The 14,360-nt window shown below is 42.0% G+C and overlaps 1 protein-coding gene across 1 annotated transcript in view; it reads left to right on the plus strand.

Moving 5' to 3' along the window:
- PIWIL4 (piwi like RNA-mediated gene silencing 4) overlaps nucleotides 1-13,862 on the plus strand; it is a 55,774-nt gene extending 41,912 nt beyond the window's left edge. Inside the window, exons 14-20 of the mRNA XM_025266963.3 lie at nucleotides 2,239-2,439; nucleotides 3,481-3,584; nucleotides 5,663-5,733; nucleotides 7,084-7,237; nucleotides 12,496-12,621; nucleotides 12,728-12,875; nucleotides 13,618-13,862. Coding sequence (XP_025122748.2) covers nucleotides 2,239-2,439; nucleotides 3,481-3,584; nucleotides 5,663-5,733; nucleotides 7,084-7,237; nucleotides 12,496-12,621; nucleotides 12,728-12,875; nucleotides 13,618-13,734 — 921 coding nt within the window. The 3' untranslated portion in view covers nucleotides 13,735-13,862. The remainder of the gene's footprint in view (nucleotides 1-2,238; nucleotides 2,440-3,480; nucleotides 3,585-5,662; nucleotides 5,734-7,083; nucleotides 7,238-12,495; nucleotides 12,622-12,727; nucleotides 12,876-13,617) is intronic.
- The last annotated feature ends 498 nt before the right edge of the window (nucleotides 13,863-14,360 follow it).

Consider the following 14,360-nt stretch of genomic DNA (forward strand, 5'->3'; position numbering starts at 1 on the left):
TCTTCTTTATAAAGTTACACTTTTTGGTAATTAAGATTTTTTTTGGTAGGGACATACTTTGAGACTATGTAAATATCCTGTTCTTCATCAAACTTCACCCACTAGTGTTAGAATCCATTGATAATTCTTGTCCTACAGCCTACGTGCATGCGCTCAGTCGCTCAGTCATGTCTGAGTCTTTGAGGCCCTATGTCCAAATTGTCCTTGGTTTTGCCAGTAGGAACTCCATTCAGTATGGCTTCTGTCTTTTTGATGTTTTCTTATCTTTCTTGGAACACTTCCTTACTGTCTGGCACAGTAAGATATTCCAGGTTAATATAAGTTTTTCTGCCCAACTCTGGAATTGTCTATTTCTCCAATGAGCCCTGAATCCTTTTGGAAGAGATGAGTATCACAAACCAAGATCTGGGTACTGGTGTGCTTATTTGCTGCTGGGGTGTCACGGCCCCTAGGCTTTCCCAATGGGCAAAGCTAGGAAATACATATATATGTGTGTGTGCATGGGCTTCCCTGGTGGCTCAGTAGTGAAAAGTTTGCCTGCGGTGCAGGAAATGTGGGTTCAGTCCCTGAGTGGAGAAGATTTCCTGGAGAAGGAAACGGCAGTCCACTCCAGTATTCTTGCCTGGGAAATCCAATGGACAGAGGAACCTGGTGGGCTAGTCTGTGGGGCCACAAGAGTTGGACATGACTTAGCGACTGAACTACCACTGCTGCTTGGGTGTGCATATATACACATGCACCCTTGCATCTATTTTGTTGCTGTATGTATCTATGTATATATTAAAATATTTTATCAAAATTTTAAATATAAAACATGTGTTCAGGTCCCCCAGTTGCACCCCAGTGCCACAGGAGATGGTACTCCCTTTCCGTATCTGTACCCCTTATCTCTGAGAGTGAGAAACATGGCCCTTATTATTCTCCACATTCTTCCTTACTTCTCCATCCCTGGTGTGTAACCAGTCTCACTTGGCTCTCACCTTCTTATGGTCCTGGTTCCCATTGGGTCACTCCTTGCTTAGCCCCAGATTCACAGGATGCAAGGCAGGAAAGCCCCTGAGATAATTTTTCCAGTACTTTAAAAATATTTTTTTCTGCTTTATATGATTAAGTGTAAATAATTTTCGCTTTTGATGTTATGATTTGGAAGAATTCTATAGGTGAAAATCATTATATTTGTTTTCTGTTGATTATGACAGTGCCTATCTTTTCTGTAATTTGGGGGATGGGGGTGGTTGAAAGTAGAGAATAAAAGATAGGAAGGAGATGGAGTTAGGCCAGGAGAGGTCGTTCTGTGAGGGAAATACCTGATGGTAAGTGTAGGCAGTAACAGAGAAGACTGGAATTTACCAGGGCACCTGAAGCTTCTTTCTCCTTATTTTCCCTCCCGTCATACCCTCCATTCAAGTCCGAGTAAACAAACAAAAACAAAAACTGTTGTTTTTTCTTTAATTTCGGATGTCCAGTGCCTAATGGGAAAAAGACCACAATTTAAGCGAATCCTCCACTTTGCTTGTCTGTGGGTGCAGTTGGGGAGTGGGGAGTAGGGAGCTGGAGAGCCACAGGGAAGGGTCACTGCAAAGAAGAGAGGTAACAGGAGGAAAAGCTAGGTTGGAAGGGAATTTGAGGAAACTGACCGAATCAAATCAGGAGAGAAGCAGAGAGGAAGGAAGAGCCCAAGGAGGTGGTAGGATTGGAGGGGGGCTTTGCAGAGCAGATGGCTGATGAGAAGGCATTTCAGAAGGTTTAGATTCATTGTCTTCTCTTTAAAGATCATTTAAGAGAAGAATTGTATGTGTGCTGTTTGCTTCTTGGGAGTGTAAGGGCGAAAGATGTTTTGGAAATTCATTGTTGTTTTTTTTTTTTTTTAATTTTATTTTTAAATTTTACATAACTGTATTAGTTTTGCCAAATATCAAAATGAATCCGCCACAGGTATACATGTGTTCCCCATCCTGAACCCTCCTCCCTCCTCCCTCCCCATTCCATCCCTCTGGGTCGTCCCAGTGCACCAGCCCCAAGCATCCAGTATCGTGCATCGAACCTGGACTGGCAGCTCATTTCATACATGATATTCTACATGTATCAATGCCATTCTCCCAAATCTTCCCTCCCTCTCCCTCTCCCACAGAGTCCATAAGACTGTTCTATACATTCATTGTTTTTTAAAGCTTCCTCTCAACATAAGTAAATTGACTTTCTTCTTTTTGTTGTTGCTGCTGTCTGTTTTGTTTTTAGGTGATGTGTATTCTGCCTTCTATTCAGACCAGCTATTATGATTCCATTAAAAAATATTTGAGCTCCGACTGCCCAGTGCCCAGCCAGTGTGTGCTTGCTCAGACGTTGAATAAGCAGGGGATGATGCTGAGTGTCGCCACCAAGATTGCCATGCAAATGATCTGTAAACTCGGGGGTGAGCTCTGGGCGGTGGAGATCCCGGTGAGGAACTGCCTCTCTTTTCCTTTTAGTCAGCAATCACTAAATTTTAGTCATTCATTGGTGATTCATTGGTCACCAAATTTTAGTCACCAATTTTAAAAAGTGAATCAAAGTAGGAGATATTTTCATGTGATTCTAGAAATATTTGCACTGTTTGTTTATTGGGTCGGTTTGTTGTTTATCTGTTTGTCTGCTCTGGGTTCCGTTATACACCAGCCACTGGGAAGGTCTAGAGAGTGAGTTGTGGCTCCCTGTTCTCATGGCGCTTTAGTCAAGCTGGTAACAGAATATTTCACGAAAGAGAATCTAGTCTGGCATCGACTTGAAGGGACTTGATTTGGAGCCATCATTTAAAATCTGGGTTCTATGGCCCCTGCCTTTTCCTGCCACTGCCTGGCAGAGGACCCTTGCACAACCTGGATGGAACGCCTCCCCCCCGCCCCCCGCCCCACACTCTGAGAGCTTAAGGAAATAGCAGAGCCCGTGATGTAAACCTCCAGTTTGTGTTGGGAACTGAAAAAATCCTGTTCTCTTTCCTGAACTATGGGCACTGTGGAAGGAAGTGAGGAGACGGAGGAATGAGAGCCCGTTGCCTGTTCCCTTAATCAGGATATACGAGGTTAACCTCAGCTGCTCCTCCTGGAGGCATGCATACAAGTGAGGATTCCTTGGAGAGCTAAAGAACGGGGAATGGAATTTCCCTTCAGATTCCTTCAGCTCTGAGGCAAGGGATAAATGATGGACCGACCGCTTTACCGGAACCCTTAAGCCATTGATGGCCCTTGCCTCCCCCAACAGTGGTTGGTGGCCATTTTGGAGTACAGTGTGTCTCTTAATCAAAGTATGTACTATATTCTTCCCTCTGTCTTTAAGTTTCTCTGGTTTCTGGTTTAATAATCTGCCTCATCTGGACCTTGATCTCCCTGGCAGAGTTTAAATAATTTCACAACCACGGAGAGTCTTTTAAAAACTGCATATTAAGTCATTGCTTGGGAAAATAATACCTAGTTCCATTAAATCATGAAAAATCTAATTTTACAGTTAAAGTCCCTGATGGTGGTCGGTATCAATGTCTGTAAAGATGCATTCAGCCAGGGAACGATGGTGGTTGGATTTGTGGCCAGTATTAACCCCAGAATCACCAGGTACTTTTAAAAATTACCCTAACATAGTCTTCAACTGTTTGGACTTCTGATTTAACTAAAGGCTATACAGCAAGGAATAGTTTGTATTCTTCACTCATTTTTAAAATATGAACACTTGTGGTCACAAATTATATTCACATATATAAATGTGATGGGTAATACTGGAGTAAAATTTAGCTTCAATAAAACTATTTTTATATGTACATTAGGACAGGCTATTTCTTATATGCTCTGTACTAGAAAGTTTACGTTCATGATGTCAAGCAGTTGAGAATCAGTTTGCCTGGATTTATATCCTGATCTGCAAATTACCTATCCTGTGTAAATGTTCAAGACATGCTTGTTACTATTTTTAATAGTCACAGAAACTTGATATGGTGGTTGTTTATTTACACAGCTTTTAAAAACATAGGCAGGGAACTTCCCTGGTGGTCCAGTGGTTGAGACTCTGCTCTTTCACTGCAGGGGACACGGGTTTGATCCCTTGTTGGGGGACTAAGATCCCATCTGCTGAGACATGCATCCAAAAATAAATAAATAAATAAGAAATAAAATACATCATCTTTAGAACAAAGCAAACATAGGCAGGATGAGGAATAACACATTAAACATTGACTCACAGTACATATTAAATTGTAGTTCTTAGAATTGTTTCAATATTTATAACTAAACAATGTGTTTTGAGGCTGTTCGCAACAGGTTTTCTTCCTAGAATTAAGCTCTTTGATTTACTCCATTAAATTTGTGATCAGGTATATATTTGGGATTGTGGGAAACAGACAAACAACAGTTTGCATGCCTCCAACTTCATTCCAGGTTGTATGAGATCTCTGTTCTTCCTTAATCAAACACCTAAGGAAGGCAATGGCACCCCACTCCAGTACTCTTGCCTGGAAAATCCATGGACAGAGGAGCCTGGTAGGCTGCAGTCCATGGGGTCGCTAAGAGTCGGGAACGACTGAGCGACTTCACTTTCACTTTTCACTTTCATGCATTGGAGAAGGAAATGGCAACCCACTCCAGTGTTCTTGCCTGGAGAATCCCAGGGACGGGGAAGCCTGGTGGGCTGCTGTCTCTGGGGTCACACAGAGTCAGACACGACTGAAGCGACTTAGCAGCAAGGGACTTCTGGCTTCTTAGCAACATTTCTAATTGCATCATGATTATTGCACATTTTTAGAGAACTAGAGAAATGGAGATATTGTATATCACTAAGTCATTATCTTCATTTTACAAGTGCTTTTAATTAATAATTTTAGCAAGAGAACTTGCTTCTGAAGTCTAGATTAAGTTTATCATGTTAAGATTTCAATTCCCCAAAGCTTACCTATAGAAATGAAGTTTATCCTTGAGAAATCTTTGAATAATTTGAAAGTAGAAGGTCTACTGCTAAACTAATACATTTCCTTAATAATGTAGTGGCCTGTATTTATCAGTGCTTATTATGTACCAAGTGCTGAACCAAGTACTTTGCGTGTTTTATCTAATTTTTACAACAACCCTATGAGATACTAACTACTTTGCATGCTAAGTCACTTCAGTTGCGTCTGACTCTTTGCAACCCCATGGACTATAGCCCGCCAGGCTCCTCTGTTCATGGGATTGTCCAGGTAGGAGTACTGGAGTGGCTTGCCATTTCCTCCTCCAGGGTATCTTCTGATCCAGGGATTGAACCCAAGTTTTCTGTGGCTCCAGCATTGGCAGGCAGATTCTTTACCACTGAGCTACCTGGGGAGCCCACTAACTACATTACTATTTTGTAAATTTCCTTGGCACAACTGAGGAAACTGAGGCTTAGGTTCATATAGTAAAGTCACACAGTTGGTGAATTTATCAGCCAAGACTTGAACCCAGAGACATATGATGCTAGTACTGAGCTTTAGTTTCTAGTATCAGTCAATTTTATTGAGTGGGAGGGGGGTGAGGAAGAGCATTTTAATATAATAGTAATCATATAGTGTATAAAAAGTTATGAACATTGATTTAGTTATAATGTCTACCTCTTAATTTAATACTTATGCATGTTGATAGCAGAATTTTCAAAGGTGAAGTTTACTTTGGTTCTTTGCTTACTTTAGGTGGTTTTCCCGCTGTATCCTTCAGAGAACAACAGCTCATGTTGCAGACTGCTTAAAAGTGTTCATGATCGGTACTAAACTCATAGCAGTAGGGGTGGGCTCCAAGGACTGCTCCTTCAGACCCAAAGTCCATAAGCTTCTAGCAGATCAGACAGGTGGAAACAGACTCCTTAAGTCTCCCTGAGTTAATTGGCACCTAGTTGGAGACCCCAAAGCTGTGGCCTGACTCAGACTGACAGATAGGCTCTGTGGAATTTACGTTTGTGTCTCTGTGTGAAAAACTGAAAGCCAGGAGGAAAGAAAAGTTTGTAGCTGCTGGTGACTCTGGCAAGCAGTTTGAAGGCCAAAAGAAACTTAGCCTGGAGGAACAAGAATTGTGACAGACCAGGTCTAGAAACAGGAGAAAAGCCTGGGGCCTGGGGGTGGGGGTGCTGGCAGGTCAGGTGTGGCATCAGAGGAGAAAATGGGGAAGACAGCAGATGGGGAGGGTGCCCTCCTCACAGAGGAACGCAGTGGAAAGAGGGGTCTGGGGTTTCCATATCTTTTCCAACCCAGGTCCGAAACTCACTTGGCCCCTGCCTAGCAATGTGACCTGTACAACTCCCCCTGCCCCCAATCTGCATCATTACAGCTATAAACTCTGAGGGGTTGTAAATATTTGTTTCCCAAAAAAGTGCAGTTGGTGATATGTCCTGGTAGTGGACTTATACATATGGTCATCTTCTATCAAACTAAAATTAATCTCCGGGACCATAAACTCTCCTAATACAATGGTGCCATATATGCAAGAATTTTATCATATTACTTTCCCTTACTTCAAAACCTGGTCATTTTTTTAGCAGTAGTTATGAAAAGTTTCTGTTGGGTAGGAGTCTCTGCTCTTTAGGCAGTTTCTTAAAGTGAGTGGAAATTTTTCAGAGTTCACACTGTCAGCAAGACTTACGGGTGAGTCAGTGTGAAGAGATGTTTTTTACAGGAGCAGCCAAGTCTTTTCCTTGTGTTTTCATATTTATGCTCATTAGAGAAGAAAATTACATAATATTATCCAGTCTTTGAGAGGATTGAAAGATTGAAAGAAACTAAATTAGTATTAATTTGGTTTGGGGGAATTTGTATGTCTGTGGCATAAATTAAATTTTAATTTATTGCTTAGATATTAAAATTTTACTAAAGAGATATGCTGAGTTTGAGGATATATTATGCCACAGAAGCTATTATGATTCCTTAAATAGCAGAAATGCCGCAATGTTCCAGAAAGTTATCCAATTTTATATTATTACAAATACAACCCAAATTAGGTATTACCCTATCTCACTGTGGTCTGAAATAGCAAGCTATTTAAACACTGAAATATATGGGAATGTTATTCATTGTTGGCATCGGACAAGTCATCCTTTTCTTACTAACATCAAATCCTGCAGGGGCACTGAACAGGTGGTATACGCATAACCAGGGTTTGCCAGCACGGATAATTGTGTACCGTGAAGGTGTCGGTGACGGTCAGCTCCAGACACTCGTTGACTATGAAGTCCCACAACTGCTGAGCAGTGTGATCGAAGCAAGTTCAAATACCAGGTATCAAATGAGTATTCTTTTCCCACTTCCAATTCTAGCACATTCATCGCAACTATTAAAATTATTATGTGCATCTGTCTCTTTTATTTTTCGTGTGGTTAAGTTTTGCTCCATTTCTGCTTTATGCAAGTACAACCACCCCTAGATTGGAGGGTGGTTGGGATAGTCTTATGTAAATCGTCTGGGTGCTGTGAGCTTTTGGGGGCCCTGGGTAAGGGTACGAGAAGAAGGCAGGAATCTCCAGAGCAGCTGACACTGAGATTCAGCAGGAAGCTTGCAGGGCTGGGGGCAGCTAAAGATGCTTCGTACATATTAACATGCTGGGGGGAACAAAACCAGCTCTGGTTTCAAATTCGAGGCCCAGATCAACACAAGGGTGAAAGGCTCTGACGTGCAGGCACTGATCTGCAGCTCAGGTGTGTGGAAGATGCCGAGTGCGGTTTGGGTGCTGTGAAATCCAGGCTGCATTTGGAAATCAGACCATGCTAAACACCAAGAACATTCCTCTACTGTCAGATTTCTAGATTCGATGCCTTGGTCCATTTTCCTCCATGATTATATCCAGTGGTAAGTGCAAGAAAAATGTTAGAACCAGAAAAATGGAGGAGGATTATGATCTTAAGATGGCTTCTTAAAATCCTCAGAAAGCCTTATATTCCAAGTTGTGCATAGCACTCCCTCTCCTCTGTAGGGTTATATCATCATACAACTGTTGAGGCGCAAAGGAGCCAAACCTTGACCTCATCAGTGACCATCAGAGAGGAGGGAGAGCATCATAGCTCAGTGGCAAACCACCTTTAGCTGCATTCAAACTATCAGAGCCAAACTTTCTCATTCCCCACTGACCTTGGGTCACTTCAGTTCAGTCGCTCAGTTGTGCACGACTCTTTGTGACCTCATGGTCTGGAGCACACCAGGCCGTCCTGTCCATCACCAACTCCCGGAGCTTGCTCAAACTCATGTCCATCGAACCCATGATGCCATCCAACCATCTCACTCTCTGTCGTCCCCTCTCCTCTTGCCTACAATCTTTCCCAGCATCAGGGTCTTTTCCAGTGAGTCAGTTCTTCACATCAGGTGGCCAAAGTATTGGAGCTTCAGCTTCAGCATCAGTCCTTCCAATGAATATTCAGGACTGATTTCCTTTAGGATTGACTGGTTGGATCTCCTTGCAGTCCAGGGGACTCTCAAGCGTCTTCTCCAACACCACAGTTCAAAAGCATCAATTCTTCAATGCTCAGCCTTCCTGTGGTCCAACTCTCACATCCATACATGACTACTGGGAAAAAACCATAGCTTTTATAGACCTTTGTCAGCAAAGTGATACCTCTGCTTTTTAATATGCTGTCTAGGTTGATCATAGCTTTTCTTCCAAGGAGCAAGCATTTTTTAATATCATGGCTGCAGTCACCATCTGCAGTGATTTTGGAGCTCAAGAAAATAGTCTGTCACTATTTCCATTGTTTCCCTGTCCATTTGCCATGAAGTGATGGGACCAGATGCCATGATCTTAATTTTCTGAATTTTGAGTTTTAAGCCAACTTTTTCACTCTCCTCTTTCACTTTCATCAAGAGGCTTTTCAGTTCCACCTTGCTTTCTGCCATGAGAGGGGTATCATCTGCATATCTGAGGTTATTGATATTTCTCCTGGCAATCTTGATTCCAGCTTGTGCTTCATCCAGCCCAGCATTTCACATGATGTACTCTGCATAGAAGTTAAATAAACAGGGTGGCAATATACAGCCTTGACGTACTCCTTTCCTAATTTGGAACCAGTCCATTGGTCTATGTCCGGTTCTAACAGTTGCTTCTTGACCTGCATACAAATTTCTCAGGAGGCAGGTCAGCTGGTCTGGTATTCCTATCTCTTGAAGAATTTTCCGCAGTTTGTTACGATCCACACAGTCAAAGGCTTTAACATAATCAATGAAGCAGAAGTAGATGTTTTTCTGGAACTCTCTTGCTTTTTTGATGATCCAGCGGATGTTGGCAATTTGATCTCTGGTTCCTCTGCCTTTTCTAAAACCAGCTCGAACATCTGGAATTTCTTGGTTCGTGTACTGTTGAAGCTTGGCTTGGGGAATTTTGAACATTACTTTCCTGGTATGTGAAATGAGTGCAATTGTGTGGTAATTTGAACATTCTTTGGCATTGCCTTTCTTTGGGATTGGAATGAAAACTGATCTTTTCCAGTCCTGTGGCTACTGCTGAGTTTTCCAGATTTGCTGGCATGTTGAGCGCAGCACTACACAACATCATCTTCTAGGATTTGAAATAGCTCAACTGGGATTCCATCACCTCCACTGGCTTTGTGCATAGTCATACTTCCTCAGGCCACTTAATTTCGGATTCCAGGATGTCTGGCTCTATGGGACTGATCACACCATCATGGTTATCTGGGTCATTAAGATACTTTTTTGTATAGTTATTCTGTGTATTCTTGCCACCTTTTAATATCTTCTGTTTCTGTGAGGTCCATACTGTTTCTGTCCTTTATTGTACCCATCTTTGCATGAAATGTTCCCTTGGTATCTCTAATTTTCTTGAAGAGATCTCTAGTCTTTCCCATTCTACTGTTTTCCTCTATTTCTTTGCATTGATCACTGAGGAAGGCTTTCTTATCTCTCCTTGCTATTCTTTGGAACTCTGCATTCAGATTGATATATCTTTCCTTTTCTCCCTTGACTTCAGCGTCTCTTCTTTTCTCAGCTATTTGTAAGGCCTCTTCAGACAACCATTTTGCCTTTTTGCGTTTCTTTTTCTTGGGGATTGTCTTGATCACTGCCTCTTGTACAATGTCATGAACCTCTGTCCGTAGTTCTTCAGCTACTCTATGAGATCTAATCCCTTGAATCTATTTGTCTCTTCCACTGTATAATTGTAAGGGAGTTGGTTTTGGTCATACCTGAATGGTCTAGTGGTTTTCCCTACTTTCTGCAAGTTAAGTCTGAATTTGACAATGAGAAGTTCATGATATGAGCAACAGTCAGCTCCTGGCCATGTTTTTGGTGTTTCTCTATCTTTGGCTGCAAAGAATATAATCAGTCTGATCTCAGTATTGACCATCTGGTGATGTCCACGTGTAGAGTCTTCTCTTGTGTTGTTGGAAGAGGGTGTTTGCTATGACCAGTGCGTTCTCTTGGCAAAACTCTGTTAACCTTTGCTCTGCTTCATTTTGTACCTCAAGGCCTAACTTGCCTGTTACTTCACTTCCTGTGTTTGCATTCCAGTCCTCTATGATGAAAAGAACATCTTTTTTTGGTCAATTTTTTTTGGTTAGTTCTAGAAGGTCCTGTAGGTCTTCATAGAACCATTCAGCTTCAGCTTCTTCAGCGTTACTGGTTGGGGCATAGACTTGGATTACTGTGATATTGAATGGTTTGCCTTGGAAACAGAGATCATTCTGTCATTTTTGAGATTGCATCCAAGTACTGCATTTCAGACTCTTTTGTTGACCCTGAGGGCTACTCCATTTCTTCTAAGGGATTCTTGCCCACAGTACTAGATATAATGGTCATCTGAATTAAATTCACCAATTCCAGTCCATTTTAGTTCACTGATTCCTAAAATGTAAATGTTCACTCTTGCCATCTCCTGTTTGACCACTTCTATTTTACCTTGATTCATAGACCTAACATTCCAGGTTCCTATGCAATATTGTTCTTTACAGCATCGGACTTTACTTTCACCACCAGACACATCCACCATTGGGCATTGTTTTCGCTTTGGCTCTGTCTCTTTATTCTTTCTGGAGTTATTTCTCCACTCTTCTCCAGTAGCATATTGGGCACCTACCAACCTGGGGAGTTCATCTTTCAGTGCCTATCTTTTTGCCTTTCCAGTCTGTTCATGGGGTTCTCAAGGCAAGAATACTGAAGTGGTTTGCGTTGGGTCAATCTAACTGATCCAAGAGTCACCAGCATGCAATTTGGGGATTGCAGGATACATTTTAGCACCTGAAAATGCTAAAGAGTTAGTTCTCCTGCACCATGACATCAACTTTTAAAAAGTTTTGAGATTGAAAACATTAATAAAGTATTTTTAAGATAAAGTGCTTAAAGTGAATTTTCGGTGATCTGGAGGTTTCTCCCATAATGGCAAATATTTGTTTTTGTTTAGTCGCCCAGTCATGTCTAACTCTTGTGAGACTCCATGGGCTATAGCTCACCAGGTTTCTCTGTCTCTGGGATTTCGCAGGCAAGAATACTGCAGTGGGTTGCCATTTCCTTCTCCAGGAAATCTTCCCAATGCAGGGGTTGAACTTAAGTTTCCTACATTGCAGGTGGATTCTTTACCGCTGAGTTACCAGGGGTGAATATTTGGATTTTATCTATTAACACTTAACACCTGGTCATTCAGCATTTGGCCCCAAGGTGTATGTGGTCTGTCCATCCACCCTCCCAGGCATGTGTTTTGCAGGATTCAGAAGCAATGACTGGAGGAGTAAGGAGAGCTTCTAGTTTTCCATTTTTTATTCAGAAATTGGAAGAAGAGCGAAGGTGAAACAGGGAAATGATTGCTAATGGAAAAAAGAATCTTGTCTCTGTGTATATAATTCTATAAATGCTTTCTTTAGAAGTGCTAATTATAATTTATTGTCCCATGAACCATTCTTGAGAGTCCCTTGGACTGCAAGGAGATCCAACCAATCCATTCTAAAGGAGATCAGCCCTGGGTGTTCTTTGGAAGGAATGATGCTAAAGCTGAAACTCCGGTACTTTGGCCACCTCATGCGAAGAGTTGTCTCATTGGAAAAGACTCTGATGCTGGGAGGGATTGGGGGCAGGAGGCGAAGGGGACGACAGAGGGTGAGATGGCTGGATGGCATCACCGACTCAATGGACGTGAGTCTGAGTGAACTTCGGGAGTTGGTGATGGACAGGCAGGCCTGGCGTGCTGCAATTCATGGGGTCGCAAAGAGTCGGGCACGACTGAGCAACTGAACTGAACTGATGAACCATTCTTCCCCATCCCCTTTCAGTGATGGAAACTGGTCAAGTGATTGGACATACCACACTTTGGCAACAAATGAAGATGATCCTTAATTTAAAGATTGTTTGTATTTCAGGGAGTAGGGGAGATTAGGGGTAATTTTAATTTTCTTTGTTTTGCAGCATTTTGGGAATGAATGAATTTATTTCATTTTAAAATTACCAAAAATATATAAATAAATAGAAAAGGCTGCATGGCTTGGTTTTAGTTCTCTCCGTCTTCTTATTATTACTATTATTTTTTACTTTGCCTCTCTGGTCTTAAGCCCCAAACTGTCGGTGATTGTGGTCAGGAAGAAGGGCATGCCACGATTCTTGGTGGAAACTGGCCGAAATCTGCAGAACCCACCACTTGGCACTGTCGTGGATTCGGAAGCAACACGGCCAGAATGGCAAGTCTGTTAGAAAATCTATTTTTAACAAAGCTTTGACCATGTGTGGTCAGGTTCGGCCCTGTTCTGCATGCCTTCTTTCTCACAATCCTTCCTTTCCCCTCAGGTATGACTTTTACTTGATCAGCCAGATGGCCTGTCGGGGAACCGTTAATCCCACCTACTATAATGTCATCTATGATGACAATGGCCTGAAGCCCGACCACATGCAGAGACTCACATTCAAACTGTGTCACCTGTACTACAACTGGATGGTGAGTGACAGCTCAGTACCTAGTTGCAGAGTATAACTTGGGGTGCCCACCTGGAAGTTGTCACCCGAATCACCTTTGGCACAATGCCTGAATTTCCACAAAGGAGGGATGAATAAATGGATGAATGGATGGATGGATGATTTCTTAGTCCACACTGGATGAAACCCACTCTTTCATAGACATAAAATACCAGTAACTATTAGAATGCATTAGCATTGATAATTTCTCGAAGACTTTACTATATATATTATTTTATACCGGCCTGGGAGGAAATCAGGGTATTGTTACTTCCAAGTTACAGATGAGACAGTTGAAGGCAACTCAGATGTTGTGTCTGGTGGGAAAGCAATAGGCATGACTCCATTCCAGAGCTGCTGTCAAGGTCCAAAGCCAAGATTTGCTCGCAGCCCCTCAGAGCATCAAGTTGTAGGAAACGTAGGTCAGCCCTCAGTGTGCGGCTCACAGGTCCGGGGTCAGCCCTCAGTGTGCGGCTCACAGGTCCGGGGTCAGCCCTCAGTGTGCGGCTCACAGGTCCGGGCGTCATGAAACCTCTCGGCTCCCCATCCTGCCCAGCAAATTTAAGTTCTCGGTGAGCGAGGTTGCCCTTTGTTGGTGAGTTCTTACTGATTTACACACATTCTAACATATGTATAAATAGTGGATGAAAAAAACCTCAGGAAAGAACACTGCTTTGAAGAGTAAGTTTTCCTCTTAATTACTATCAATACATTTTCCTCCTCAGGGCCTAATCAGTATTCCAGCTCCCTGTCAGTATGCACGAAAGCTGACCTTCCTGGTGGCACAAAGCCTTCATAAAGAACCAAGTTTGGAATTAGCCAATTCTCTCTTCTACCTGTGATAACATGAATGGAGGGCATCGCTGGTGGAGGATTCTGAGGAGCCCTTGATGTACTCTATATAAATCTGCTATAAGCTCAAGGCTGTGGCTCTGGGAAGCAGATTGAGTGTAGTTTTAACTTCTGAGGGGAAAAAAAAAAGACACAGCAACTGAATCCGAAATGGTTCAGAAGAAATGATGTTTTATTTTTATTTTTTTTATTAAAAAATTTTTTTTTATTGAAGGACGATTGCTCCACAATATTGTGCTTATCTCTGCGTTTCATCAACATGAATCAGCCACATGGTACACACATGTGTTGTTTTATTTTAAAGAGCTTTGTGCTCAGGGTGAATTCTGTGGTGTATAGAGTTAAAATGTACCATCACCTGTAAGGAATACCAAAAAGTTAAATAAGTGCTTGTGTGATGTTTTAATGGTAGGGTTTAATTTCCACCCTAAAATTTGCAGAAGTTTTCTTAAAATTATGTTGTAGAGTGTTTTGTTGAGTGGTTTAAGTAGTTGTTAGAAAATAAAGAAAATTGAGAGCATCACATGCGTGTTTATTGTTATTTGAATTTTAGTTGACATTTCATATGAACTTCATTATCTAAGGGCTTTCAGCAAAAACTCTTAGCCCCTAAACC

This window comes from Bubalus bubalis, chromosome 16, assembly GCF_019923935.1.
Source record: "Bubalus bubalis isolate 160015118507 breed Murrah chromosome 16, NDDB_SH_1, whole genome shotgun sequence".
Taxonomy (NCBI): Eukaryota; Metazoa; Chordata; class Mammalia; order Artiodactyla; family Bovidae; genus Bubalus; species Bubalus bubalis.